General features: G+C 37.3%; 4 protein-coding genes across 9 annotated transcripts in view; 1 reads left to right on the forward strand and 3 right to left on the reverse strand.

The window, feature by feature from the left end:
* Positions 98–4,551, reverse strand: LOC109703479 (pyruvate kinase, cytosolic isozyme). The gene is made up of 4 exons (XM_020224083.1): positions 4,376–4,551; positions 3,989–4,268; positions 1,971–2,432; positions 98–1,131 (listed from the first exon to the last, which is right to left on the reverse strand). Exons 2-4 carry the CDS (start codon positions 4,244–4,246, stop codon positions 319–321), a joined length of 1,533 nt encoding a protein of 510 aa, XP_020079672.1. The 5' UTR covers positions 4,247–4,268; positions 4,376–4,551; the 3' UTR covers positions 98–318.
* LOC109729057 lies at positions 6,502–10,009 on the forward strand. 2 transcript variants are annotated; one of them, XM_020259698.1, is made up of 8 exons: positions 6,502–6,920; positions 7,683–7,770; positions 7,861–7,946; positions 8,507–8,585; positions 8,664–8,756; positions 9,090–9,211; positions 9,290–9,361; positions 9,564–10,009. In XM_020259698.1, the coding sequence occupies exons 1-8, from the start codon at positions 6,550–6,552 to the stop codon at positions 9,664–9,666; spliced, it is 1,014 nt and encodes a 337-aa protein (XP_020115287.1). In that variant the 5' UTR covers positions 6,502–6,549; the 3' UTR covers positions 9,667–10,009. The 2 variants fall into 2 exon arrangements, with proteins under 2 accessions (XP_020115287.1, XP_020115288.1); XM_020259699.1 differs by having other exon boundaries at positions 8,697–8,756.
* LOC109729056 overlaps positions 9,687–27,358 on the reverse strand; it is a 29,448-nt gene continuing 11,776 nt past the window's right edge. The window contains exons 2-17 of one of the 3 annotated variants that reach the window (XM_020259696.1): positions 14,656–14,807; positions 14,543–14,578; positions 14,350–14,448; positions 14,001–14,084; positions 13,784–13,902; positions 13,271–13,372; positions 13,057–13,176; positions 12,904–12,969; positions 12,288–12,354; positions 11,817–11,870; positions 11,565–11,654; positions 10,932–10,964; positions 10,608–10,817; positions 10,228–10,534; positions 10,026–10,111; positions 9,687–9,919 (exon numbers count right to left, since the gene is read on the reverse strand). In XM_020259696.1, the coding sequence (XP_020115285.1) occupies positions 10,695–10,817; positions 10,932–10,964; positions 11,565–11,654; positions 11,817–11,870; positions 12,288–12,354; positions 12,904–12,969; positions 13,057–13,176; positions 13,271–13,372; positions 13,784–13,902; positions 14,001–14,084; positions 14,350–14,448; positions 14,543–14,578; positions 14,656–14,745 (1,083 nt within the window). In that variant the 5' untranslated portion in view covers positions 14,746–14,807 and the 3' untranslated portion in view covers positions 9,687–9,919; positions 10,026–10,111; positions 10,228–10,534; positions 10,608–10,694. Of the gene's footprint in view, positions 9,920–10,025; positions 10,112–10,227; positions 10,818–10,931; positions 10,965–11,564; positions 11,655–11,816; positions 11,871–12,287; positions 12,355–12,903; positions 12,970–13,056; positions 13,177–13,270; positions 13,373–13,783; positions 13,903–14,000; positions 14,085–14,349; positions 14,449–14,542; positions 14,579–14,655; positions 14,809–27,358 lie in introns of those variants that run through there. The other 2 variants (XM_020259694.1, XM_020259697.1) reach the window with 2 other exon arrangements.
* On the reverse strand, positions 15,910–23,699 carry LOC109729054 (katanin p80 WD40 repeat-containing subunit B1 homolog). 3 transcript variants are annotated; one of them, XM_020259689.1, is made up of 18 exons: positions 23,208–23,698; positions 22,494–22,624; positions 22,243–22,360; positions 21,920–22,146; positions 21,599–21,701; positions 20,670–20,740; positions 20,322–20,396; positions 20,105–20,248; positions 19,767–20,022; positions 19,022–19,669; positions 18,853–18,909; positions 18,661–18,779; positions 18,271–18,393; positions 17,723–17,797; positions 17,531–17,643; positions 17,149–17,265; positions 16,993–17,061; positions 15,910–16,495 (listed from the first exon to the last, which is right to left on the reverse strand). In XM_020259689.1, exons 1-18 carry the CDS (start codon positions 23,239–23,241, stop codon positions 16,432–16,434), a joined length of 2,544 nt encoding a protein of 847 aa, XP_020115278.1. In that variant the 5' UTR covers positions 23,242–23,698; the 3' UTR covers positions 15,910–16,431. The 3 variants fall into 3 exon arrangements, with proteins under 3 accessions (XP_020115278.1, XP_020115277.1, XP_020115279.1); XM_020259688.1 differs by having other exon boundaries at positions 20,087–20,248; XM_020259690.1 differs by lacking the exon at positions 18,853–18,909 and having other exon boundaries at positions 20,087–20,248; positions 23,208–23,699.

Here is a 27,358-nt window from a genome sequence, read left to right on the forward strand (position 1 = left end):
TGTTGAATCACTTGGTAAACAACATTAATACCTGGAATTAAACAGTGGGAACTTCAAATAGCAGGGGCTAGGGAAAGTAAAGGGGCTTAGTGCGACATAAAACAACAGGGGGCTTAACAAAAAGGAGTAACTCTCTCCAGTAGCATCTCATTATGTCTCAAAGTAAATAGAAGTTTCCTGCAAAAAGCAGGAGGGAAATAGTTGTCTTCACATAGGAAAACAAGCAGGAACTTCTACAAAGAAAACCAGCATTATTCGATAACGGACTCTGTTTCATCTAACCACTTCGATAACGGACTCAGTTTCATCTAACCCCACTCATTTCACTAAGCAGATCTTTATGACAGAAGCAATACCAATTCGGTGTAGCGCAACAACGGCATCACCAGGCTTGCACAGGCTCTTCTGCACGCCTTTTTGAAGTGCGGCCGCCAAGATCACCTCCGTCGATTCGGAATCAGTTGCCTTAGCTGAACCCTCCGCCAATATTGGGATAAGACCCCGGTGGATAAGGCTGAGCCTTGCAGGTGACTCATCGCTGACCATCCAGTCGAACGAGTCGGTGGTCAGCACTGGCACCACCACAGACAGGATTGGAACCCTAGGTCGATACTTCGCCACCAACTTGGCAGTCGTACCGCCACGTGTCAACACCACAATAAGTGTGGCCTTAGCTTTGTTTGCGGTCCGGACGGCGGAGGATGCGAGACTCTCCAAAGGGCTCATGGGGAGGGGGGCACACCTAATCATTTCTTTGAAGATGGCATCGTAATCGAGGGATGACTCAGCCTCTATACAAATTTGGGCCATGATTTTGACTGCCTGCTCAGGGTAGGCCCCAGCTGCACTCTCACCGCTGAGCATGACGCAATCTGTGCCGTCAAGAACGGCATTTGCTACGTCGGTGGCCTCAGCACGAGTCGGGCGAGGGGATTTGATCATCGACTCAAGCATCTGTGTGGCAGTGACGACCGATTTGCCCGCTAGATTGCATTTGTAGATCATCATCTTCTGGGCGAGGAAGATCTTTTCAACTGGTATCTCCATACCAAGATCACCACGGGCAACCATGAAGGCATCAGTTTCACGTAAGATCTCGTCGAAGTTTATGACTCCTTCCTGGTTTTCGACCTTCAAAAATAAATGATGGATAGAAAAAGAAATTAGATCCATTTTTGGAGCTAAAATACTTCATAGCTAGTCCTTATGTGGACAATACAGACTATCAAAAAAGGCCTGAATAGCATTGCTTGCGAAGGTCAGTCTGTGCTCATCAATGAGATATCAAGCTTTAGGTTTTATTTAGAATTTCATTAAAACAATGAAAGATTATTAAAATGAAGATATATTTTTTCAATTAGTAATAACATTAGTCATTTGTGTGTCAACAAATAGAATACCCATGAAGATAAAATATCAGCTAGTCAGCTACCGTACAGGTTGTTATGATACAAAAGAACACGGAAAAAATGGAACTGCATTTGCTTAATCACATTTATGAGTAATCAATGTGAAAGGTTTTGCCTATGCTAATGAAACAGTGGACACATGCATCATAAGCTGCTAGATCCGGCACTACAACAGGTTGTGCACAGGGTGAATTTGACATACATGCAATTAACACAAATTTAAACATTCACATATTTATATGGTAAAAAAGCCTGAAGCGCTTAATGGCCATTCCTATGTCAGAAGACTCATTAGCTCTGCTGGTGCATAAAGTGATATTAATAATGAAAACATGGATTCCACATCTGCATGTACAACTCAGCATTGGGTGGCACAATACCATTCCAATAGAGTATTGACACAGTAAGGGTACTCGGTCTCCGCCCCCCCCCCAAGAAAAGGGTAAAAAAATGAATATATTTATGTGTGTGCGCACATGACATCAGAAACAGCAAAAACAAAAGAAGGTTGATTGCAAACATAGACAGGGAAAGGCAATGAAATTAACAGGAGCTATGTACCTTTGACATCAACTTTATTTGCTTTGCATGTGTGCCAAGAACTTGCCTAACAGTTACGAGATCAGAACCTTTACGCACAAATGACAGAGCAATTATATCAATGTTGTTCGGAACACCCCATCCCAAGATGTCTTCCTTATCTTTGTCAGTCAGTGTCGGGAGATCCACAATAATCCCAGGCAAATTGACATTCTTTCTCTCACCCAACATTGCAGTGTTTTCACAGCGACATCTCACCGTCCCAGCTTCCGGATCACAAGACAGGACTGTTAGAGTTATTGTACCATCCGAACACAATATGGTGTTTCCGGGCTTCAGATCTACAGAAAGCTTCTTGTAACTCATAGCTATCATATTCTCATCGCCTTTAATGTTGTAATCAGTGGTAATAGTGATCTCTTGGCCCTCCTTGAGCTTGATAGGTTTCCCGTCCTTCAGGAAGCCAGTGCGGATCTCAGGGCCCTGTCACAGGAGAGAATATAAGACCAGAAGGAACAACATAAACTCGTAAGCCATTGATGGAATTATCAAATTGGACTAGATTAAGAATCAAGTTGAAATTTTAAGTCCTAGATATGAATTTACTTCATCTTTGCACAATATTCTATTAGAAGCATATGTATGCACCAGAAAAACTAGATTTTATATGCCACAAATGCTTGAGATGTGCTTATTGTGCTGAAGTGGTAAAAACCACAAAGATTACAGAGCAAAGAGGTCAACGAGCCACCCCAATAAATTTTCTTCTTTTCTTTCATTCTATAGTGATAAAGAGCCATCTTACAAGCTTGCAGAATAAAAGGAAGCCTGGAAAGATCAATGAACACAAACTATGAGAGAGAGGAATTGGTGCCTTTTCATCTTTTCTAGTCATATACATCAATGTATCCTACGTTTATCTGGATTTGATGCTTATTCATGTTTTCTAGTCACAGAAACAGTCTATTTACTAATTCTCACCTCAAATAAGCACTATCCCGACAGATCACTTACTAACTGCCTGAAATTCAGAATTCCAACAAATAGCCAGTCAGGATAATAGATAAAAGGCAGCAATTTGGGATATTCTTAGAAATTTTGCATGTTCAACATATAGGAACAATCCTAACGTCTTTAACCGCTTCTTCAGTTGGTTAATGAGTGTTCATCAACGTTCCTCACTCTACACTAAATGATCAGTTTCAACATGGAACCAAACAAAAATAAAACATGACACCTCAGCTGCAAAAACTATCATACAGGAAAGAAATAGCTTTGATGTGCTGTAAGCTTCTATCAGATTAACTACTGAAAATTTTCATGCTCCGAAAACCTTTAATATGTGCGACTAAACGTTTCCAGGAGACGCAAGTATCGTGTCCCTCTCGCGACCTTTAAACAATTCTGATAAAATTAGCACAAAGATGAGCCACTCATTAGCATTCCAGTATTCCTTATAGCAATTAACACATGAACAGCTAGCAAGATTAAAAGGAATGAGGTGAAGATGGGCCATGCAATTCTAATACGATCAGCAGATTATACACAAAGCGACTGATTTCTTCAATACAAAAATATAATGTTGTCACGTACAAAGCCTATCGACACAACATACAGCAAAGAGCAGATTGATGCGGAATTGAGCTTCGGATATAATTATAACTTGTAGCAATTATCGAACAGTGCATATTGTTTCTGCAGTAGCATTAAACAGTCAATCAAATACGATACGACACAAAACCGGGTGTTTTTGCGACCAGAATCCTACAGCATACGGCCGAGACAAGAAGCTAAAATTAGCTTTTAAACTCCCAAAAAAACAGAGTTCTAAATTTAAAGCTCCTGCTCTAGCTGCAGTATCGGGAAGCTATCAAGGTTTTTTCAATGACAAGCAGTTGGGGCGTCTCCGAACAGCTCTACACAAACAGAGTAGCTTCCACACAAGCAAAGTCCAAACCAAACAAGCCCGAAACAACAAAGTAGCAAATAGCTATCCGAGCATACACGAATCACAGCTCTTCCGTGGGGAAAGGAGCGACCTTTGTGTCGAGCATGACGGCGCAGAGGATCCCGGTGTTGTGCATGGCGATCCGGAGAGTGTCGAGGGTCTCCTGGTGGTACTCGTGCGTCCCGTGCGAGAAGTTGAAGCGCGCCACGTTCATCCCCGCCCTCAGCAGCTTCTCCAGCACCGGCACCGACCTCGACGCGGGGCCGAGCGTGCACACGATCTTCGTCTTCGGCACGCGCCCGTCGCTGGGGAGCCCCTCGAGTATCCCCGCGATGTCGATGTTCGCCATGGCTCCCGCAGCGAATCAAAGCCTAAAAAACCCCAAATAAACCCTTAAAAAAGGCCACGAATTCCGATCGGAACGCGAGGGGGAGTGAGAAATCGGAGAAGCAGCGTTGCATTAGGAGGAGAAACTCACCGAGGCGGAGAGGGAGCGGAGATCGAAACCCTAGAACAGTGGATCTGACTTCTTAGGACGACAATGGAGAATCCGAGTTAGGGTACTCGCGGAGTGGAAGAAGCTGCTTTTCCTTTTTCTTCTTCTTTTTTTATTATAATTTATAATTTATTTTCTCGTCGTCGGTACTTCTCCTCTGCTGTGTTTTTTGACCAACTGGTATTCAGTGGGCGGAATGATAGGGAAAATATTTTGCATGCACCTGGTGCACTGTGCACCGCATCACTAAATATATATGAGAAATAGTGGTCACACCATATCACCAATATTCTAAGCAATCAATATCTCTATTTAAAATATATAATAAATATATATAATAAATACAGAGCACGCTATTATAATTCATACTTTCTCACTAAATATGTATAAAAAATAAATTTAATATTTTTAAATTATATTTTCTCATCATTATCATAATTCTGTAATCTATATGTATACTTATAATTAAAAGGACAAATCATCACTATAGCTATTTGATACTTATATTATATATTATATAAGAAGAAAAATAAAGAATTAATAAATTAAGAGACTAATAGGGCAATTTATCCTACCTATTATAAAGTTCTTAAAATTAGAATTTATTCCATTAAGTGTGTTATTTGGTGTTTACAAAAGCTTATTTGTTAAAATTATAATTTATAGACTACTTAAAATATATTAGAATTTAATTTTTATTTTTTTATCATTAAATATTTAGTACGGTGCTTGTTTTGGACAGCTACACCTGATGCAGGCAATAGTTCTCTCAAAGATGAGGTGAGAGAACGGAGGGGAGCACGTGAGCCACGTGGACGGTCGAGATTAAACGATTTTTGAATTCTGAGCACGCTTCGAACCGTTAAATGGGCTGATCAGGGACCGTTTCCCAAAAGAATAAATCAAAAACTCGTTTCCCTCCGTTTCGCGCTCTCGGAATTTCGTTCCACGGATCGAACGGGGATTATTCCCCGGGAATATTCCCTTGGTTACTAGAATACGGCGATATCAATATACCGTGTGCCGTGCGGACACAGAACTCGGCGAAGCTAGCTAACACGTCGCCGACTTTAGAGTACATGAGAGTGGATAGAATTTTTGGTAAATGTAAGTTAGAAAAATGGTGCAAACTAATTGAAAATGGGAGAAGTTTGAGAGGCATGTAGTAACTTTTGCATCCATAAAGAGAATTATAGAAAAAAGATTTTTTTTTATATGTATTGGTCAACTAAATTTTAATTAATTAATTAATATTATCTATTTGTATATATCAGGTGGTTTTTCTTTCTTTTTTTTTTGGAGGTGCATGTACTATCATAGGACTTAGCATGAAAAAATTATAAAATGTAATATTTATATTGCTTATGTGGTGGCACTCAATCAATCAAAAAAGTTTTTTTGGAATTTACCATCGCATTGTGGGTTTTAGAAAAAAAAAATTTTTATTGTACATTTTTTTTTAAAAAAAAAAGGTATAATTGGCCGAAGATAAATAATGTCTCGTATAAAAAAAATTATAGAATGCAACACTTAGCATGAGCAATTTAGTATTATTATTATATTTTGCTTCTTTGCTGTGTCTCCTGATTAAGCCCTTTTAAATGATTTAATAGTTCCACTCTTATCCAAAAAAGGCAAAGTGTTTTTTAAAATCATTGAAAAATAATTTACATAGAATCTTCAGGACTCAGAAGAGAGAAAAAGGATTATTAGATCATATTTGAGCACCTTTAAGGGTAGTATTATGAAGCGTCAAAATTTTCTAAACAATATTGTTAAATGCAATTCGTGGACGATGAACTTATTAAACTTATGACCACGACACACTATTTAAGAGCAAATAATTTCATTATTTGGAGACAATCTGATCGAAAGTTTAAATTAGTTTAATGAGTAAAAATAGTAATTAAAATTACTAAATTTTAATAAATAATTTTATAAATTTTTTTAATAAAAGTAACAAAAAAAATTCGATTCGAAAATTCATAAAAAGTTAATCTTGTCCAAAAAAAAATCAACCACAATGAGGGGTTTTATTTAATTATTCCGAAGGTAAGGGTGCTCCATGCAATTGTGCCTACATTTCACCCATAAACTCGCGGTGCTTCGGCCTCTCACTCCTCGCACTCATTCACTCGTCTCGGCGAAGCAACACGATGCTAACTCATCATCCGTTGCATCTCTATCGACCTCCTCCGCTCCACCTTCTTCGTCCTCCTCCTTCGAAGCTACCCCTCCATCTCCACCACCATCACCATTACTACCGTGCTCACACCATCACCACCACCTCCACCTCCACCACCACCGCCATCGCCGCCACTAGGAGGAGGAAACGAGGCGCCACTCCATCAACTGGAGCGGAGGAGGAGGAGGAGGAGGAGGACGACGACGATGTAGGGAACGAGGTCGATTCGGGGAGAGCGAAGGGCTCGGGGACGACGGCGAGGGGGAGGAGGCTCCTCAAGGTGAGAGAGGAGAGGCGGAGGAGGGAGTACGATCAGATCCATAACTACCCTACCTGGGCTAAGTTCGTATAATCCCCCCTCTCTCTCTTTCTCTCTTAATTCCGATCTGTTTAGCGTTTTTACTCTCTCTCTCTCGCGACTCGTAATTTGATGTTGTTTTTTAATCGAATTGCCCGATATAACGCGTTTGAGATGCTAGAGAACAGTTGTTGTATTATGCTTTCTATTTGTTGTGAGTGGAATAGGATCTGCGACATCAAGAACTCGTAATGCCCGTTAGGTGTTCGACGAAATGTCCGTGTTGCTAGTTGATGTATTTACTATGTAGGTGTTTAATTCGTTCATATGCGAATATGGTTAGGACGCTAACCTTGCTTGATTGTGCCTTTTGTTTTTTCCCAAATGGAAGCAGCAATCGCCGTTAGTTTGAATGATCATGATCATGGAAAGAATAGGTTTAATTACAAAATTGTCGTCGCACTTCCCATCCTGTTTCAATCGCCATCCTATATTATGCTTAGCAATTTTATTTCATCTTAGTACGCCCAACGTTTTGGGTGACTCTGGAATTCAAACAGGAAACTCAATGAAAAAGGCGTCTGCGGATGTATGGCTTTTATATCTGAGCACCGATCTAGCTGTAGCTCGAATAATAGATGTCTCAATCCCCACTAGACGTTCGAACTTGGCACCTGGTGAACACTTCATTCCATTCGCATAGATCTTTTCTATTACGTATAAAGGGCATGCTACTTTCGGACTGATGTTCGGCGGTTATTATTGTTTGTACATCTGTGTCTTATTTACTTCATGTTTGATTTAAGGATACTTGAAAATGCATGCAAGGATGACATGGAACTTCGTGCTGTTCTAGGGGACAGTATTGGGAACCCAGAGTTGATGAGGAAAAGGGTATGGTAAAATATTTGGTAGAACATGTGTGCGGAATAAAAAATTTTAAACTTGTCATTTTGAGTAGTAGTTTATCTCTATAATTGACAGGTAGAGGAAAGAGTACGGAAGAGAGGTCGAGACTTCAGCAAATCAAAGTCAGGGTCTGTGCTTGCTTTCAAAGTTAGCTTCAGAGAGTAAGATTCTATGGATATATCCTTCTTTATTTTGACTATCGGAATATTATTATACATGATCAAAACATATGAAAATTGAAGTTTGCATAATTTTTGTTACTAAGTACCTCTTTCTTATTATGATTGGTCATATGTTTCACAACAATACAACGCATGTAAAACTTAAGGATCATGTTCATTGCGAACTTATTGAAAGTTTGATGGTAAACCCTATTTTCTCCTTTAAAGTTTAGCATTCTATTTTCAGCAGCTTTGAGAGAAATATAGTCTGCATGACTTGTCCAATTCATTTCTTTCTTCTACTGGTTCCTACATTAATTAGTTATATTGAATCCCAGTTTATTTACATGGAAAGAATTGAAGAATAAGTTACACCCATCACTGACGTTAGTACAAGCTGTTTAGTTTAAATGAAGTCAAAATTACATAAATGAATTACTAATCAGAATTTGACGGCTTCTTTTTTTGTATGCGGTTGTGCACATGCCGCCTGATAGTATCAGGGGTTCCTTCAGTTTTATTTGCCCTACTAAAATTCTAACTTCAATTGTTCTCGGCAGCTTTAACCCATTAGATTCGTTCATATGGTTTGAACTCTACGGGGCTCCGTCTGATCGGGATGTTGACCTTCTTGGCAGTGTAAGTTGATTGTCGAGAGGTTCGTTTCAAATGGATAGCATGGAGTTTTTATTATTATTATTATTATTATTAATGCAGCACTGTTATTTTTATACTTGTAAAGCACTGCAGGTAATACAGTCTTGGTATGTCATGGGCCGTTTGGGAGCTTTCAACTCTTCGAATTTGCAGGTTAGGTTTCTCTTTTCACTCTTGAAAATCTTACAATTAATTTTCATTCTTGTCGATACCAGAAGAGAGAGAGGAGGAAACAGAATACGTGAACTTAGTGGAATAATTCCACCATAGCATGGCAAAAGATTTCTATTTAATCGTACGATGAATTGTGTAAAACATTGATATATGTATAATCTGTTGATACCATTTTATGCAGTTTTGATGTGCGTCTATATATCTATTCTCATCAAAACGTTGTTGTCCACAGAAGCAACACTTAGCCATTTCTATTCACATTCAACGTCGTGTCCTTTTTATATAAACATCTGTATTGACTGTGTGCTACAGCTAGCAAACTCATCAATGGATTACAACCCAAGCTATGATTCGGATAAAGCCTCTGGTCAAATGCCTTCGTCTTTCCATGATATCAGTGACGTCGAGTTTCAAGATAACTGGGGCAGGGTTTGGTAAGAGTATTTTCATCATGCATAATAACACAATCTAGCTTCAGTATTGGCTTCAATCTCTCATAAATCTGATTGCAGGGTGGATCTAGGAACATCTGACTTTCTTGCTGTGGATGTATTGCTCAATTGTCTCACTTTACTAAGCTCTGAGTAAGATCTCGTCCTAAAGTTGTATTTATAATTTGACGGCTTCACGTGTAGAATATCCTCTTTCTTTTTTATCTTTTTTTTTTTTTTTTTTTTTCACTGGTTTCAAGTTTTCCATCCTATGTTGATGTTAATAATGGTATTCTGAATCATGCAGTATCAATGAGATGATAATTAATTATCTCGACTTTGTTTCTATGTTCAGCTATTTGGGCATCCAACAAGTGGTTTTTGGCGGCCAGCGCATGGGAGACTGGGAAGAAGGCATGACAAATCCAGAGTATGGATATAAACACTTCAAGATATGAAATGTAATTCACTGTCTCAATCATTGCAATTCATGTTAGCTTTATTAACACGAGCTGTACCCATAATGCTCGGGTATGAGTGCGAGGTCACAATTGATGCCTGGGGACTCAGCCGAAACGGAGAAGCTCCCCTGTGAGTGTTATGTCGCCAGATGCTGCATGCAGAGCATCAAACATTTAGCCTAGATATTGCGGAGTTCACAGGATGATGGGCAACTGAGATCTGCTTTTAGTATCGATCGTCATCGAATTACTGCATTGTAACTAATGGTCTATCTGTAATTTGCCTTCGGAAAGCTATTTGAGCAATGAGAAAAGAGGCAAGATAAGTGCTTTTCAGAAAGCTCAAAGTCACGCACCAGTGTCAAGTTGTGATTGTTTTGACGGATGCTGGATGCTGCACCCTTCGTCCTTTGGTCAATAATTGTCCTCAGCAGAAGATTCTCTGCAAATCACATTTAGCAGATAAATAGTAACACTAAACGGGTCCAAGATACATAGAATCATAAGGAAATAATAATAAAATAATAAAAAGGCAAATTTCAGTAAATATACACCCACGGCATTTAATGAGACGTACTGCGAGAAGCACCTCAAAAGAAACCCGACGTCTCACAGCAAAAAAACGCTTAAACAATTTTGGCAAATTTTCCTTCTGAGAATCATTCAAAATATCAGGACAATATGGGCCGAGCCACTGTTGAAGCAGACGACAGCGGCAGTGTGGTGCAGGATACAACAAAAAATGATCACAATAAATTGAGCCCACACTACAAACAATGATCAGAATAAATTATGCGGGCTCCCGTTGCATGCATGGAGGCGGCTGAGACGTGACAACTCTACAGATGAAACATCTGGTGAACATCTGCATAGATTTGCAAACAGCAATCAGAGAACAAAATGTCGGCAAAATTGTGATGTGAAAAACTTATCCTTACGCCACCATGGATTATGCCGCTAAGAGAAGGTAATAACATATCAGATTGGCCTTGAGATTTTAGGTTTTCGGAGGTGACGATATTCCCTCATGTCACATTCTTTTTTCTTGCTAACTTGACAAAACGGTCGGTCCACTCCTTGTCTTCCTTCACAGCTTTATTCCATCGCTCCTTGAACTTTTCTAATTCAGCTGTTGACTGCCTTCTAATCTATCAAAATGCATAAATATTTGGTACAAATAACACCGTTAATTTAATAACAGGATATCCAAATTCATTGTTCTATTACAGCAACCAAAAAAAAAAAAGGTTAATTGTTTTTACCTGTGATCTTAAATCTACGGATCTGTGCAGTGCCTGTAATAGGAAATGCAGCACAGTGAATCCATGTCACTCTAAAGGACCACATCTTTACGTAAAATTGCAAGTGAAAGTATTAACAGCCAAGTAACTGACTTCATTAGGGTACACGACTTGTCGGATATACCCACTACCAGGAAATATGCCAATGAAAATTGTATCTTGCATTTGATAATGACCAAGTAATTGTTATTTTTATTGGTTGTCCTACTTCATTTTGCTTTAAAATTAGGTGGCTCATGGAAATGCCGGACCAGAGTAACCAGCCTTACAAAAACAGAAATCCAACTTATGAAATTGTTTGCTTAAAACTACATTCAGTTCAAGAAGTGAAGTTAGTAGAATTGCAAAAAGCATATCTCTCAATCCGATATCAATGCTTCTTATTACTTGCACTTAGTAGTAAATGGCTCAACAGAATTCACATAAAATATATGAATTCAATTGAGGTAATTAATTTTCTTTCAGACTATAACAGTAATATCTTTTGAAATGTCAGATACTACTTTGTGAAGGTGTATAAAATCCCTGCAAATTGAAAATTGAACAAAGATAATAACAATAACAGACTAAGTACATAATTTGTGCCTGTTTAACCTTAGTAACTGATGGTCCTCCCAGGGAGGGTATCCCTTGGTGAACGATGAATTCACTATCAATCACCCCAACCTTCTTAGTTTGATCACCCTGAAATACCATGTGGTGCATTACAAGTGTTTAAGAATATCATTGGAGTGAAAAACAACAAAAATAGAAGAGCAAACATGGAACCAGGCGAAATTCAAAGCAAAACAGATTATTTGCCAGATTATTCATGTAAATGTCATGTAAATAATTTATCTTCATCACCTGAGCACAATAACCGAGCTTCATGTCCAGGCCCCATCCGTGAATCAGGTCATTCTGCAAACAGCCGAGAAAATGAACTATATTAACAATGTCAATGATACCCAAAAAGACTAAGAAAAAGTAGTAGAATAAGGAAATTACGATATAACAAGCATGATATTAACCATCAAGTGCCACAAATCTATGTATAATCAAGTCCTTTAAAAATAAAACTTACATCCTACAACTGAAATTTTCCGCACGTAGGCGTGTTATCACCTTCCAAAAATATCTTCAGCATAAAGTAAACATATGCTATTACTCAAAATTAATATAATTTAAATAGATCATTCCCGAAAGAAACAAAAGAAGGTAAATTTTTGCAGCATCCAACAGAACCTACCAAATTATGCCCAGGCTACAAATGGAATTGGTGACTAGAATATACATAGCATACTCAAAAGGGAAAGCTACACAGTTTTATAGTTATACCTGGATGAGATGCCACACGCAGCGCCATGCAGCTCGAGAAAAAACAGGTGCCATCCCTTCGACCCACCTAGTGCCAGGAAACAAAAGTTACAACTCAAGCTAGTGGAAGGATTCCATGGGCAGGGAAATGCATTATAATTGGCCTACAATCGATGTGAAAAACCAGATGGTTATGGTGAAAAACTAATATGTGCAAACAAGAACACAACCATAAGCGATCAAACAATGAATAGATATTCAAAGGTTAGATTGTGGTGCCTAGTTTTATGTAAAATATGACAGTATTATTTCTCTAGTAACAGTGTTTGCACACAGCATGACAGTAAATGCTTCAGTATCTGGTGTAAAAAAATACAATCGAAGTGATGCTTACATTAGATCAGGAAAAAAAAAACTACTCAATGCAATAAGGTCAAGCATGACTTCGTTCAGATATCAGAAGGTTTCATGAGGTTTCAATCATAAGGGTGTCCCGAATAAAAGAAATTAGTCAAAGCTAACTGGACCAATAATAAAGTGCAATACCGATTATAAATACAACAATCATTTGTTCTGGTGGGTTAAGAGATCTAGCATGCTGATTAAATAACTATGCGAAGCAAGTAGAGAACTGTACCCTGTGCATGGAGGCCCTTTACTTTCATCAGAGCAATTCAGACTCCCACGGAAATCATATATGCGTCTGTAGTATCATAGAAGGAACCACAACAAGAAATGTCAAGAACCCATAAAAAATATACAGAATAAAAAAGTTTCACTGTTTATTTACCTGTGAACTTTCATCATTTTATTTCGGATTGTGATACGGTGGTGTATGTCAGATGATTGATCAGGATCTAGAGCAGGCTGTGAAATTTCCAGACCTTCAGAAAACATTATCTTTAAATACCTGAACGTTCAACCATGAAAAACATGGACTTGTCACATAAGATTCTGTTTATAGAGTCTTTTCACAAATAAATGAATAATGACCATGACCACACCTTCTAGGATGAAAGTTCTCCACGCCTAGATCTTCATCCCACAAAAATATGTAGTCATAGATAGATACAACATCAGGATGTAAAAAGCGTTTAGCAAACCACCTGCAAAAAGTCAAAACAAGAGCGTATCAAGAATAGCTTGGGTGCAACATACAACCTGTAACAAACAAAAAAAGAAAAGAAAAGAAAAGAAAAGAAAAAAGAGAATTGGCATGAAATGCTGTACGCACTAGTACTCACTAAAGCACTCTTTATAAACCAGCCAGAAGGCATGGGTATGCATTGATGTTTTGTTTTAGTACAGCTGGTCATGCACAGCAAGAAGAATACACGTCAAATTAGGGGTGAGCTATGACTAGTTACATGGATAGGCTTGGAGAGCTCAGTTAAGAGTGAAAATCTCCAAATTAAAAGAAAATACAACCCTCCTGGTTTTTCAATCATCTTGTGCAAAAATCCATGGCCCTACGTAGCCTCCTAGGATTACTAAACTTACAGGGCAAAGTTTATTACCATTTTGTTTGATTATAGGCAAGTATGTGTACTGCCTTGTTGCTCCAATTGAGATCATGCCATCCGTCAACGCTCCCATCATAATGAAAAAGCATAATTGAGAAATCTTCTATAAGAAACTGAACTAAGACAAATGATGAAGTTTATATTAGCAATCTTCGCTACCTATAGAACTGAAAAAGAAAAACATCTCTCAAGCAATCATGTGTTTAATGACCTTCCGAACTATATTATCCACATTTTTCTTTTGTGAAATGCCAACTGCCATTGCCAGAAGAGAATTGGACTTATCACTAGCGCCCTGCAAATGCATACAAGAGGAAATGTTACTAGAGAACAGATAAAGAACAAAACCACGCAATCCCACACCAAGCTCAAGCATTTCAATCAGATACTTTTGTTAAATTAACTAACTCACAACCAAATATTGCGCTCAAAAGTAAAATAATATATGCATCTAAACGAGGAATCTAATGAAGCAACACAAATTACACACCCAAATTTCCGATGAAACAAACAGTGATCTGAGATGAACGAATTAATAAGTCCTCGGATGAAGTAGTTACTTTTAACCTTGAGTTCTTCAACATAGACTTCAATTCCATGTCCGTGGTCGGTTCGATGATCCCGCGAGGCAAACCCTGGAGCTCGCCCCTCCATTCCCTCTAAAATCACAACAAATCCCAATCAAATTACGAAACAGAACACAATGTGATCATTAGAGAAGCACCGGGAATCGCACTATATATATATACATACCTCGGTCGGCAAGGAAGGATTTCGCGTCAGATCCATCTGATAAAGAGGAACAATGTCAGAAGACGATAAAAAGGGGATAAGCTAGAGAGAGGGAGGGGAGAATGGTTTGAGACCTCGAGGTGCTTGTTTTGGATCTTCATGGTGATGAGGAGAGCGAGGGCCATTAATAGAGCGAAGAAGCCGAAGGAGGTGGTTTGCTTCATGGGCGGCGACGCAGAGGAGGAGCTAGGGTTTCTCGCTGGCTTCACTTTGGAGACGACAAAGAGNAAATATAATTTCAAAAAGCATGGATGTAAATCCAAGCAAACGTTAGCATTTCCAACTACTTGGGCGTAACATGCCTCTTGTTACCCGAATTCGCGCTAATTTTACGCAATCCATCAGTAAATTTGACTTTACATTGTGCGCAGATGCAATATGCGCAACGAAAAAGGATGTAAAAACAGAAATTCAGAGTACAAGCAATGCTTTCAACTCAGCATCTCCCGGCAATTCTTGTTTGACTCTCAACAATCCTGCGTCTTTCTTCTGCGAACTGCTTCTAACTGAAAGAAAACAAAGGAAACAAAAACTGAGCTTAAGCCAAAAAAAAAGAAGTAAATTAAGACAGAAGAAGAAGATCCCAATTCATTACGAAAAGTTTGAGCCTATGGACCGCTATCCCAGGGTTCAAAGGTATATTCCGAAAGATTGTATCATTTCTGATCTTCCAAATGATTCACCAGCATCCAACTAGGTTAGTAAGACAGATACGCTTCTTTTGAGTATCCTTCCTACCCTCCACTTATTCCATAGTAGACCGACGTCGACCCCCAGATCTTGGTTCTGAATATCAGACACCCCTGTTGCTAAGATAAGTTGATCCTGGCAAATTAATGAATTACGACATCTCAGTAGCGTAGAGAAAGAGTGCAAAACTCTTTATAAGAACCAAAAGAAGATTAAAAAAAAATAGGGTGCAAAACTAATAAAAGAAAACACTAATCAAGGTAAGGAGGAAACGCTACGCGACTCGTCTTAAATTAGTTCAATTTTTCCCTCCCCTATTTTCGCCCTATACGCCAACACCGGGAGTTTTTCTTTTTTTGGAAAAACTAGTCTACAGGATCACAAATATACCCAACATTTCTGCTTAAGGCCGTACTTGTTGAACTCAGAGGCTTTTAACGATCATCCCCCCTTCTACACCGGCTTCGGACTTTTATTTTACAAGAAAAAGTTCAGAGATTTTAATGCAACGTACAAAACCACTGGAATCAACATTATGGAACTTATTCCAGCGAAGTAGCTACAGGATTTTTAGACAATAAACACAAATTTCTCATCACCCCCTCCGTTACAAGAGGCAAAGTAACTTCTAAGAGAGGTGAAAAAAAGGGAACAAAAGGGTGTAGAGTTTATTAATTTCAACCATGGATTCGACATATTGAAATGTGTTACTTCGGGAACAAAATATGCATGTTTCCCATGCCATGCTATCAGTGGACTATTTAGGAGTTTCGAAAATTATGATATTGGGACAAGATTTTGAACTATTCAGGTTTCATATAATGAAGAAAGATACAGGCTTCAAACAGCCAACTCTACAAGAAGCTAACTAGTAACTAGGTCTCTTGTATTCCGTCAACCATCCACATGCTCGGCTCTGAGTGTTCCGCTTGTTCCTTTCTACTTCCATCTACAAATTCTTCAGCAAAGTCCCATTCATCCGGCTGGTGTTTTGCCGAGTTACATGGCTGTTAGTTATGTTAGCATGTGTACATTGAAATAAATTACTGGAGAAGAGCAAACCAATCAAGTGCTTTTTGTTAAGCTTCAGTGCGCAAAAGCACTTGGAGGCTCCATTGAAGCTAAATCGAGGCATAGTATGGCTTAATGGTACAGTAGGATTATAAAACTTCCTGAAGTGCAAGTTTTAGCTCCTGTGCACTCTTCGCGATAGACCCTCTTCTTCTGCTCAGAAAAAAAGAGACAAAAAAATGAATAAAAAACAACAGTGAAGGTTACATTAAGACTAGATTCATGTGCGCAACATCTCCAAATGACAATTTGCAATTTTTTGTTGCCGTAGCATATCCTGATGGCAAATTCTGCCAATATAAAGTGTTGATTTGCTTTGTTGGCACGAAGGCAATGAAAATGACCATGGTGCTACATAAATTCTGCAATGAGAATAAACAGCAGAGTTTGGAAGGGTGATTCTGGAATTTTACACCCACATGAATTATTTGCACTCAGTGCACCACATTACCTGTGCATCGCCCAATGAGATACATCCATCTCATCTCATATTTTAACTTGAGCAGTCTTAAATTCAAATATTATTTTCTTTAAAAGTAAGTAAAATGGTTCCATCCAAAATATGAAAGGCCTTCATGTCAATATTTGGTTCCGCAAGGGGCAATGAGTTTTCTTAGTTTGGAAGATAATAAAGGATTGAATTTTCTGACCTTGCAAGAGAAGGTAACCTATTCTTGACCTTTTCCAGTTCAATGAAGCAAAGATTGCACCGCTCAAGCCTGAGATGGATAGAAATAATCAGTAAGAAGCATATTGTAGCAATTTAGAATTTGAGAAAATTTAAAGCAGAGAAATAAAATGCAAACCTTTGCTCCGCTTGAAGGTCTACACCAACAGATGGACCAGCCGATAAAGTTGAATGGATTACAGGGCCAAAAGTTCTAACAAGCTTGTGCAACATCTCCAAGGAAACACCTAAATGCCTAAAATAAGGGAAGTTGGTAAGAAATGGAGTTGCACTGTAAGTTATAAGTTGGTAGATTGAAGGGTGCTCGTGATAGTATATCTGCACCATAACACCCTGCTAAATACCCAATTGCTCATATGTCTACTGATTAAATAGTCACCTAGTGATTCACTACTTTCTTTACAGAAGTGAAGGGGACAAAATTTTCATGTGTACGTCATCGGTCTACTAGTAATTATCAAGCAAAAAGGAAAGACAACGTACAGATAATCATTATATACCTTTCCATTTTACTCTCTAGAAGTGTATTGAGGAGTGGCATTAGAGATGTGCATAAATCCAGTGTGATAGTATCACTCTTCTCCATCAAAACACTAACTACATCAGCTGAGACCTGCAGTACGATAGCAAACATTAAAATTAGCCTGCGTTTAACTAACATATGGAATGGAAACAACAAATAGAATACATACAGCATGATCAGATATCATTCCCATTGCATGGATGACACCCTTGACATCCTTCCTTTCCCAAAATTGATGAACAGTCTGTAAGTTAAGCAAAATATTTGACGTCATTACCATATTAAAGTACAAACTGTGTTTCACTTAAGCCCATCTCTCATAATATGGACATTACATAAGCAACTAAACTGCAATCACATTGGTATATGGTGAATGACCGTTAAAATCAAATTTTACAAATCTGTGTTTTATTTTACATAAACAGAAACATAGTTACTTCCCAATTGCCAGACCAAAAGATAATATGCAGAAAAGCAAACTTCTACAATATATCAAGCAAAATATTACTCTCTGCTCTCCAGATTAATGTTGCCAAAACAAATGATACTAGAATATGCAAAATGAAAGATAATCACAAAATTATGAGCCGCATGAGACCCGAACCAGAACTAATAGAGCTGAGACCCATGTAAGGAGAAGAGTTAGGCATAGTAAATGCAGATTCTACAGTTCCCAAGTTATCTAATGATACTACACAGATTAGATAATTAAGTCACCTGTAACTTTGTTAACCTAGACCGTGCAGAGCCTAGAAATAGTTCATGCTGTTCAATTAAACCAGCAACAGCATCCTCATCACTTCCAGATGGATCTTCCTTTTCAGCTGGAGCACCACGTCTCTGTTCAAATCAATGGAATCATTAGCAACGAGATTACTATTTAAATAAAAAAGAATATAGGAAGCCATATATTTAAAGAAAAAAGAATAGGCAGCCATACTTTGATAAATACAGAAAATGAAGATGCTATGCACACTAATGAAATCAGTTGGAATTCAAAGGGCATTCCATGAAAAAGTATGTCAACTATAACTGTTAGACAAATAAAGTATGCAAGTTCTACATAACCGTCATGGCCACTTTTTAGCAGCATATGTGGAAACATACAGAAGAATAAGGCATGCTCGCAGCAGCAATGTTCACAGAAGAAGTGCTAGTCGTGGGGCCTTCATAGCTAGGAGATTGATCCCTGCTTTCCCAATTCGCAACAAGTGACCTTGTTCTCCCTATATCATAGTCAGAAAATAAGACATTCAAGCTGACTGAATTTTTTATGAGCTTAACTTCACAGAAGTATACCTCCTTTTGAAACTTCCACAGAGCAAGCATCACTAGGCTTATGGACTCGAATGTTGTCTACAACAACATTTAGTAATTAAAAAACGAGAGAAAAATTATAAAAAAAAAAACAGTGAAAACAACTGGAAGCACTTAAAGCATGGCATAGAGCAACAGCTTCTGAACATACATTTCTCATGGTGGTAAGTTTGAGATGGTTCCACTGGAAGAGAAGAACTCAGTCTCCCTGTTGCAACTTGTTTAATATCATCTGCTTGATCTTCTCCAATAGTCATTATTTGATTACCATTATTTCCAACAGAAACATAAGGCCTGTTCATAGCTTCATTTGATTCTGTAACTTTGTTGCCCATATCATCTTTATCTGAATCATCGTTGATTTTTGCCGGTTTTCGACGGTCAGCAAACTTTGACCGTAGACTAAACGGTAGCGTTCTCCCAACAACAGACTCTTTTCTAGAATCAAGGGTTGACTCCACTCTCGAGCTTGTTCCAGCTACTGTGACAGCGCCCACGTCGCCCATTTCTTTTCTGAAATCAGAGGACTGCTCCACTTTAGGGTTTGTTCTGGGTACAATAACAGGAATCACATCACCAGATTCCCTTATAGAATCAGATGCCAGCTCTGTTCTCGAGCTAGTTCTAGGGACAATAACAGGTACAACATCAGCTCTATTGAAGCTCAAAACATTGGCTGTAGAATGGCTTTTTGATGAATTTCTCTTCAGGTTGGGTGTACTCGATGCTGGACCTGAACTTGAAGCAGTTGGTTTTGCAGCGGCGCTAAGTCCGATTCTTTGAGGAGTACCAGGAACACCTACAGTTGTTTCAGTTTCAAAATTAACAGTAAAATTAGATACTCCACGAATGCAAACATAGATTCGATAAGCAATCTAGAGAAATTGATAGCCTACAAGCAATAGGTTTAGCCTCTTTAGCTCCTGAATCTGAATTTTGCGAAACTGATAGTCTTCCCATAGTAGTCTTTATACTGCCATCTGGATCTTGTGGAACTGATAGTCGGCCCAGATCTTGTGGAACTGATAATCGGCCGGAACTAGACTTAGTGCTGCTGTCATTTTGCAATGGTGTGTTGCCGTTTGAATTAGATTTTGATTCTGAATGACCATTTTCTCTTGCAGGAGTAGCCATTGCGTATGGCTCGACACGCTGCCATTTGAGAAGTCAGTTGTAAACTTATTAAATTTCAGATCAGTGGTAGTGCGAAATATACATGAATTTCAGAAGATACCGAGAGATCCACGACCCAAACTCCAACACAACTTTGATTGAAAGAACAACCAAGAAGTTTTTTATCATGGACGTTCAGGTCTGATAGTCTTGACCATCCCACATCCACAGCATCATGGCATCTTATTGGTTCCCATGAGAAAACCTAGTCAATGCAAATAAAGATTGATAATTGAATAAAGAAAACAAGAAAACAAAAAAGAGAAAATAATTTCTACCTTCAGACTCTCATGCAATCCACATAGCAAAGTTCTTCCATCAGGATTGAACGTCATAGACCGAACGCCAGAGGTCTGACATTCAAAAAAAAAAAAATTAGCTATTCTAGTTTCCAGTCCACTCAATCTTTTTTTTTTCCCCCACCATTTAAAATCCGACATAAAAATTAGCTATTCTAGTTTCCAGCCCACTCGAATCTTTTTTTTGTTTCCACCATTTAAGATCCGACCTGAAGATTGATAATGTGACCCCATAGATATAAGGAAAATTTAAGCACAGGTATATAACCAAAAAAAAAAAGAAGAAAAGATATAACCTAATGCCAAAACTGTAACCCATTAAGATACCTCAGGTCCAGCAGATCCAATCAACTCAAAAGTTTCAAGATCCCAGAATTTGACAGTCCTATCAGCTGAACCTGTATATTTAACAAAGAGATGATGAAGAAATTCATCGTGCCAATTAAGAAGATACTAAGTTAAACACAAAATTCCTCGAAAACTTTTAAAGTGTTTAGCAGATCAGAATTATTTAACTTGCAGAAATAAATGCAGTCTAAAAACAGAGCTGCCTAGAAAGGAAAGCCTGTTAGGAGCAAGTGGCTTTATTCTGAAAAAGAATAATGAAGACCCATCATAAACTGCCGGCCATACTACTAATACACAGAATCTTTTGTATACATGTACGTAATCCTATCAGGCCATTCCATTCGTAAGACATAATAAGGGAAGGCTCATGGAATTCTGGAGGTGATAGCAGGCTACCTTCTGGAAAGAAGGCCTTTCTGGTACTTCTAACACATTTGTTCCATAGGATTTAATCCTTAATTACATTAAATCAAAATTTAAGAAAATAACTGATGAGGTTAGCAATCAATAATGGTTAGATTTTTTCTTTTTTTTCTTTCATCCTAAGATCATCATTATAGATAATTACCTTTGCCCCACTTTAATCCACAACATCGTCATTCCTTTTCTCAAATTAACTTAAAGTAGGTAATAATTACTCAGATACAAACACAAACATGACCAGGAAATTCCATATCCTTCTGCCTTGCATGGCGAAAGAGAAACCCTTGGCCACTGGTCAGCAAAAATACACACACGAAATAAAATGACGAAGAAAAGAAGATAAATGAAAATAAAAAACAAAATATAGAGTGATAACATTTGTACTTCCAGCAAATCAATTATTTTCAAGTTGTATTATGCATCTAAAATATGCTGTACCAATTGATGTTTCCATTTTCTGAGATAAGTGCAAGGAACAATCTAACCTGTTGCCAAGAGAAACTCGTGAGGATGGAAATCGATGCACTGAACCTGGCCCTCATGGCACTTAAAATCATGTAACAGCTTCCCTGCAGTCAGATCCCAAAGCTGTCGAGGCAACGTTTTTCAGTAAACTGGTGAGGAAGTTACTAGATAAATAGGACATACAAAATATGTAAGACAAGACTTTTTCTTTGATTCATACCAGATTCTTGTACTCAAAATTATTTACACTGTAAAAATTTAAAACTTTAAAAGATAGCAAGTGCGATGAATCTTGATTCATTTCCACTCTTCAATGAGTAATCAAAGAACTCCAATATTACCTTCACGGTATTATCTTCTCCACCGGAAACAACCCACCGACCATCAGGCGTGAATCGAATAGCATTAACCCCTCTTGTATGGCCTTTATATGTGTGGATACAACCCTTCCTTCTAATATCCCATATCTTCAGATTTGTATCCAACGACCCAGAAGCAAAGAACTCTCCAAATGGGTGGAAGTCCACTGAAATGCAATTTGACCTGTGTCCCGTCAGAGTGCGAACAACTGCACCCAAAAAAGAAAAAGTCAGCTGACTCACAGGAGATAAGTCCAGTACATTAATGTCAATTAAAAAAGGATATACAAGATAAGCATCCATACTCTTTGCCTCCTCTAAATCCCACAACTTTATTGTGCCGCTAGCTGCTCCAGCAGCAACCAATACTTCGGAGGAATCAAAACTAACTGACTCTACAGCACTTGTATGCCCAGATAGACTCTGCACACCACACCCTGAGCTAGTTATATTTCTCATTCTTTGAATCTATTGTTGCATAGTTGGAAAGAAGCATACTGCATGTACTTAATAATTTGAAGGTAAATTAGCATTATGAGGCTGGTTAGGAACACACCAGTATGGAGTTGGGTTTGCCAATTGCCCAGAGATTAACCTTGTGGTCCTCTCCTCCAGTGACAAGAACCCTAGAAGTTTTCCTCCCAATCTTGAGACAATTGACATTGGAAGAATGTGCAACAAACTCCTCTGTATTTCATGTAGTCAAGGCACACATTTCTCGTCCCTCGCATTGAAGGTTGCATTTGGCATTGTTCATGGGTTCTAAGTTTTTTTTTTGTTTTAACCATAAGAAAACTTAAGATTCAATAATATGCTGAGCTACACTTCTTTTTGATTTTGTTATTATTTTTTGTTACCAAAGTTGTCTCTGTTTAAAACAAACAAATTACCATTGCATTTATTTTGTTTTTAATCTCTAATGTACAATTGCTGCAAACTACAAAAACAGCTTACATATAAAACTAAATAGCAAACTTAAGAAAAAAGAGGACAAAATTACTATACCAAAACAAACCCTAAAATTTCCAGAGCAATCAATTATTCACTCCAGTGCCATTATGACGATCTTAAAACCACAGAGCACAGAGATCACAGGAGCAAGTGCCCTAAATATGCCACCCCATAAATCACATTCACGATCCAGTGAAATAAATCTAACCTCCATGTCAAAGAAGTGAGTTCCCTTAATTAATACCCGGAAAACCCTAAAACAGTTTCTCCGCACAAATTAAATTCAAACCAAAAAAAAAACCAAAAATAGAAAGGATACGTAGCTTGTAAGCGCGCTTGGTGGCGGTCGCCATGAATCCAGTGGCAGTGGGAAACCCCAGCCGAGCTCCTTCCTCTTCGTCTCCTACAAATCCAACAAATCCGGTTCCCCGATCCAACCCCTCCTCCCCTCATCTCAGATCGGACCAACTCATCCTACAGCGGATCTCGACGATTCGATCCACCATTTCTCTATACTCAAGTAAAGACCTCTTGTTTGGTCGAGACAAGCTAAGTTACCTCAGAGAACAAGCTATCTCACCATGGAAGCGCCGCCACCGAGCTGCGGAGCTCGGGAGGAAGGTAAGAGGAGCGGCAATGGCGAAGGGTGAGAGTGAGACGGAGCTAATTAGGGCTCGAAATGCTTGACTTCTCAGCTACTCTCGCCGTTGTGTGAGGGTGGAGAGAGAGAGAGAGAGAGAGAGAGGAAGAAGAAGAGGAGGGAAGGAGAAACCGAGCTTTCGTAGAGACGGGTTACGACCCAATAGGGAGGGTTTGGTTTCAAATAAAAAAAAAAAAAGAAGAAAATAAATTAAATAAATCATGTGTTTGGTGTTTTCTCCTTCTTTTTTTTTTTTTCTTTTTTATTTTTATTTTTTTTGAATAGGAGTAAACTAGAACTTGCCTGGTTGTCCCTCGCTGCCACTTCATATCTCGTTTTTGGCCTAATAAATGGCTTTTTATTTTCCTAATTTTAGTCCTTTTATAAATAAGTAAAGTTGCTAAAAAATTAAATTAAATTAGAGCCCAAGATTTGTTAGAATAATACATAAAATTAGTAGTATAGGAGTAAATCGAAAAGTTTCATGGATCATGAGAAGTTGAAACTATTGAATCAATTTATATTGAATAGCCATATTAGGATAAAATCATAGAATTGTACCAAACAAATTGAGATTGATCCAGATTAAATTTGTAAATTATGTTGTATCTTCCTAGTGATAACTCTGAATTGCTATCCTCTTATTTTCTTTTAATTTCTACTTTGTTGTTTTTCATTTCAATATTGTTCTATATTAATTTAATTTTATACAGACAAATCTGACATACTATAATATGAATTCAAAATTTGAAACCGATCTAAAATAATGGATGGAATGTTCGTTTATTGAACAACATATCGTTCCACATCTTAATTCACACACCTGTTTGATCTAATCATTAGATCCTTTAGTTACATAATTTGAATCAGAATTGAATCTCATTTCAACACTATACTCATTTGGTTTCATTTACCCAGAAAAACAAATAGGTAGCCTAGCGCTATTGTATTTTATTCTAGTTTAAACCTAAATTCTTTATACGGGCTAATCTTTTCGTATATTTTAAATTAAGACTTTTTTTTTGCATTTAGCACCATAAAAAAAAATTATAAATGATAGTAGCAAATTTATATTTACATATTTAGGCCTTTTCTTGTAATGTGAGCACCGTATTGACATCGTGATTGAATTACTATATTTATATCTACACCTTAATTCCTTTGCCTTAACTTAGAGTGATAAGAAATACGAAAAAAAAATACGGTGATTCAGTCACCATATTTAAATACGGTAATTGAATCACTGTATCTAACTTAAAAATACCACTTAGGTGCTTTGCGGCAAAAAAAACAGTATTATTTATATAAATATAAATTTGTTAGAATAATTTATAAAATTTTTTGTGAGGAACCTAAATGTAAAAAAAACCCTTTAAATCTACTATTTGGATTCACTATTGTTGCTATCAAACTAAATAAATTATTTAAAACGCGTTTGTCCACGACCATGAGCTCCATTGTTTCCCGGGATCGAGCTTTGACCATAAGAGGTTGAACTTTGAAGGGGAAGAGCTTTTGCAAAGGTTTAAATAACATTATCAAAAAAATTTCCAATAATTTATTTTAGTAAAATCTCTATTATTAATTTTTGATACAGTATTAAAATTTGAATTTTACTATTCAACCTTTCAATTTATTTTATTTAAGCCCATCAACGACGTTTTAACTTTAAAATTTGAATGTGTGGTTTATTTTAACAAATTTAATTAATATATTTTATATAACTCTTGTAACTATAATTTATTAAAATAAATAATTAGGTTAAAATTTGAAGTTAAAGTAGTGGTGGCTGATTCAAATCAAACAAATTGAAAAGTTATATAGTAATATCGAAATTTTAAAAAGTTGTACAGTCATTCAATATGATCTATAATTCTGATAGGTTCTGTGAGTATTTTACTTTTTCTTTTTTTTTCTTTAGAGCTTTGTGTTTATAACTCACGTTATATTTTGATTTGTACTATTATTAGCAAATCTTTATGAAAAACTAGAAGGAATTTTATATAAGAAATAAACTGTTGTACTTGGAACACAAATAGTAAAATTGGGACCCTGAACCATATAATGATGATTTTAATAAAGCATATTCCGTAACATATGTGGCTCGTGCGAACAACTCATTGGCATACTTTTGAGAACAAGGTTTTTAGTCAACTTCACACGGAAAACCCTGATGTTACATTTCTTGCTTACTTAGATAACGTGGTTACCACTTTTGGCGAAAATACAATATAAAATTCATATAAACATAATTAAAAATATATAATAATTAAATTTCAAATTTAATAACTCACATACCAACTATTAAATTCCCATCCAACTGTGCTAGATATGATCAGTGTTTTTAAAAAATGTTATTTGAAAATACAAAATATGACGAAATAATCTTAGAAAAATAAAAGAAAAATGTGCAAAATTTTAGAGTAAAGTGAGAGCTAAATATTTTATCCACTCAAACTCTCTCTCTGGGATATGTTTTAATAAAATTCAGCATAACTTAGAGTTAATCCAAATATCTTAAATAAAGAAAATTTGTTTTTATTTAAATAACACTGTTTTGAACAAGTACTGTGCCATTAAGAAAAACTCTGAATTAAATTTCAGAGTTCCCAAACAAAGCCTAATAGTGTTTAATAGTGAATTGGAATGTGTACGTGTGAAGGTTGATTGTAAGTTAAATTGGGTTCGATCATTTAGTTGGTTAGTCTCAATCATGAAGCCGTTGTACCAACTGACGAAATCTAATTCAGAATTAGGCATTGTTATTGGAGGAAAAAAAAGCCCACAACTACTAGATTTGCCTATGAATAAAATTATTAGGGGTACATATGAAGCCAATTAAGAGGAAACAAGTGATTATCTTATAGTTTTAGTTTGAGATCTATTCCACAATAGGTTGCTAAACTTTTACTCATGTTTCTCTTTGATTCCTAATATTTGATTTGTTGCATTGTGAAGCATGAGTTATTATTACATTGTTCTTATTTTAGTCCCAATGTCGGCTTGTCTAATTTGGCATTTCAAATCACTACGCACGCAACCATCAGGATGAGTATAAAATGTAAAAGGACCGCTCTCTAACCGCTTAAATTGTTGGAAAAAACTTAGGTCGTTTCATATTATTTATAAAATATCAGGACAGGAGGTTCTGAGTTTGATTCACATCAGACAATTAGGATTTTTTGATTTCCTCCTATTCAAGTAAAGTAATAAGCCCAGAAAGGGTCGTTTACAATGGTTGGAACATCCTAATATAATGTATTAAAGGTAATACATTAAAATGAATTTTGAGAAAAACGTAGCAAGCTTATCTGCTTTATTCATTTTTTTTAAATGAACTCAACTTAAAAATGTAAAGCTATTAAAACTTTGAACTTGAGATATTGGTACTAACCATCAAGCTCTTAGTCAACTATGCTAGGTACAGGCAATGAGGCATTAAAATAAAATGAAGTAATTGATTAGGGATTAATAGTGTAGTTTATTTAGTTTGTTGGGAGTATCATACATGGTATTAAAACTAAGATGCAAGAATATGTGAAGCATATTTCAAGGGGCCGAGGATTCTCAACAACATTGCTGCATTAAGATCCTACAATTGTGATCAAGCTAGTGTCGGATCGTTGGCGCTAACCACTAATCCCAAAAGCTCAAGCTGTTAGAAATACGCAATTAATTTACTTAAAGCTTACAGATACAGCGCCCACAGATCATGATTGTGTCACGATTGTGACTCGGCCCAATCAGCCTCATGCCACTTTGAACGTAACTCGGCCCACTTGGTCTCCCGTCACAGGGCAGGATGCTGGCCCATTTAAGCCAACAATCTC

The sequence above is a fragment of the Ananas comosus genome, linkage group 25 (genome assembly GCF_001540865.1).
Source record: "Ananas comosus cultivar F153 linkage group 25, ASM154086v1, whole genome shotgun sequence".
NCBI classification, from domain to species: Eukaryota; Viridiplantae; Streptophyta; class Magnoliopsida; order Poales; family Bromeliaceae; genus Ananas; species Ananas comosus.

What these genes read in the sequence shown, in the direction of transcription:
- LOC109703479 (XM_020224083.1), bottom strand. Translation starts at nt 4,246, where the DNA reads ATGGCGAACATCGACATCGCGGGGATACTCGAGGGGCTCCCCAGCGAC. An exon ending in CCGTCATGCTCGACACAAAG is followed by an intron (nt 2,433 to 3,988) that starts GTCGCTCCTTTC and finishes CTCCTGTGACAG; the next exon opens with GGCCCTGAGATCCGCACTGG. An exon ending in AAATAAAGTTGATGTCAAAG is followed by an intron (nt 1,132 to 1,970) that starts GTACATAGCTCC and finishes TTATTTTTGAAG; the next exon opens with GTCGAAAACCAGGAAGGAGT.
- LOC109729057 (XM_020259698.1), top strand. Translation starts at nt 6,550, where the DNA reads ATGCTAACTCATCATCCGTTGCATCTCTATCGACCTCCTCCGCTCCAC. An exon ending in CAGAGTTGATGAGGAAAAGG is followed by an intron (nt 7,771 to 7,860) that starts GTATGGTAAAAT and finishes TATAATTGACAG; the next exon opens with GTAGAGGAAAGAGTACGGAA. An exon ending in TTCAAAGTTAGCTTCAGAGA is followed by an intron (nt 7,947 to 8,506) that starts GTAAGATTCTAT and finishes TGTTCTCGGCAG; the next exon opens with CTTTAACCCATTAGATTCGT.
- LOC109729054 (XM_020259688.1), bottom strand. Translation starts at nt 23,241, where the DNA reads ATGGCGACCGCCACCAAGCGCGCTTACAAGCTAC. An exon ending in CGGTATCTTCTGAAATTCAT is followed by an intron (nt 20,023 to 20,086) that starts GTATATTTCGCA and finishes CTCAAATGGCAG; the next exon opens with CGTGTCGAGCCATACGCAAT. An exon ending in TGTGGAAGTTTCAAAAGGAG is followed by an intron (nt 18,780 to 18,852) that starts GTATACTTCTGT and finishes ACTATGATATAG; the next exon opens with GGAGAACAAGGTCACTTGTT.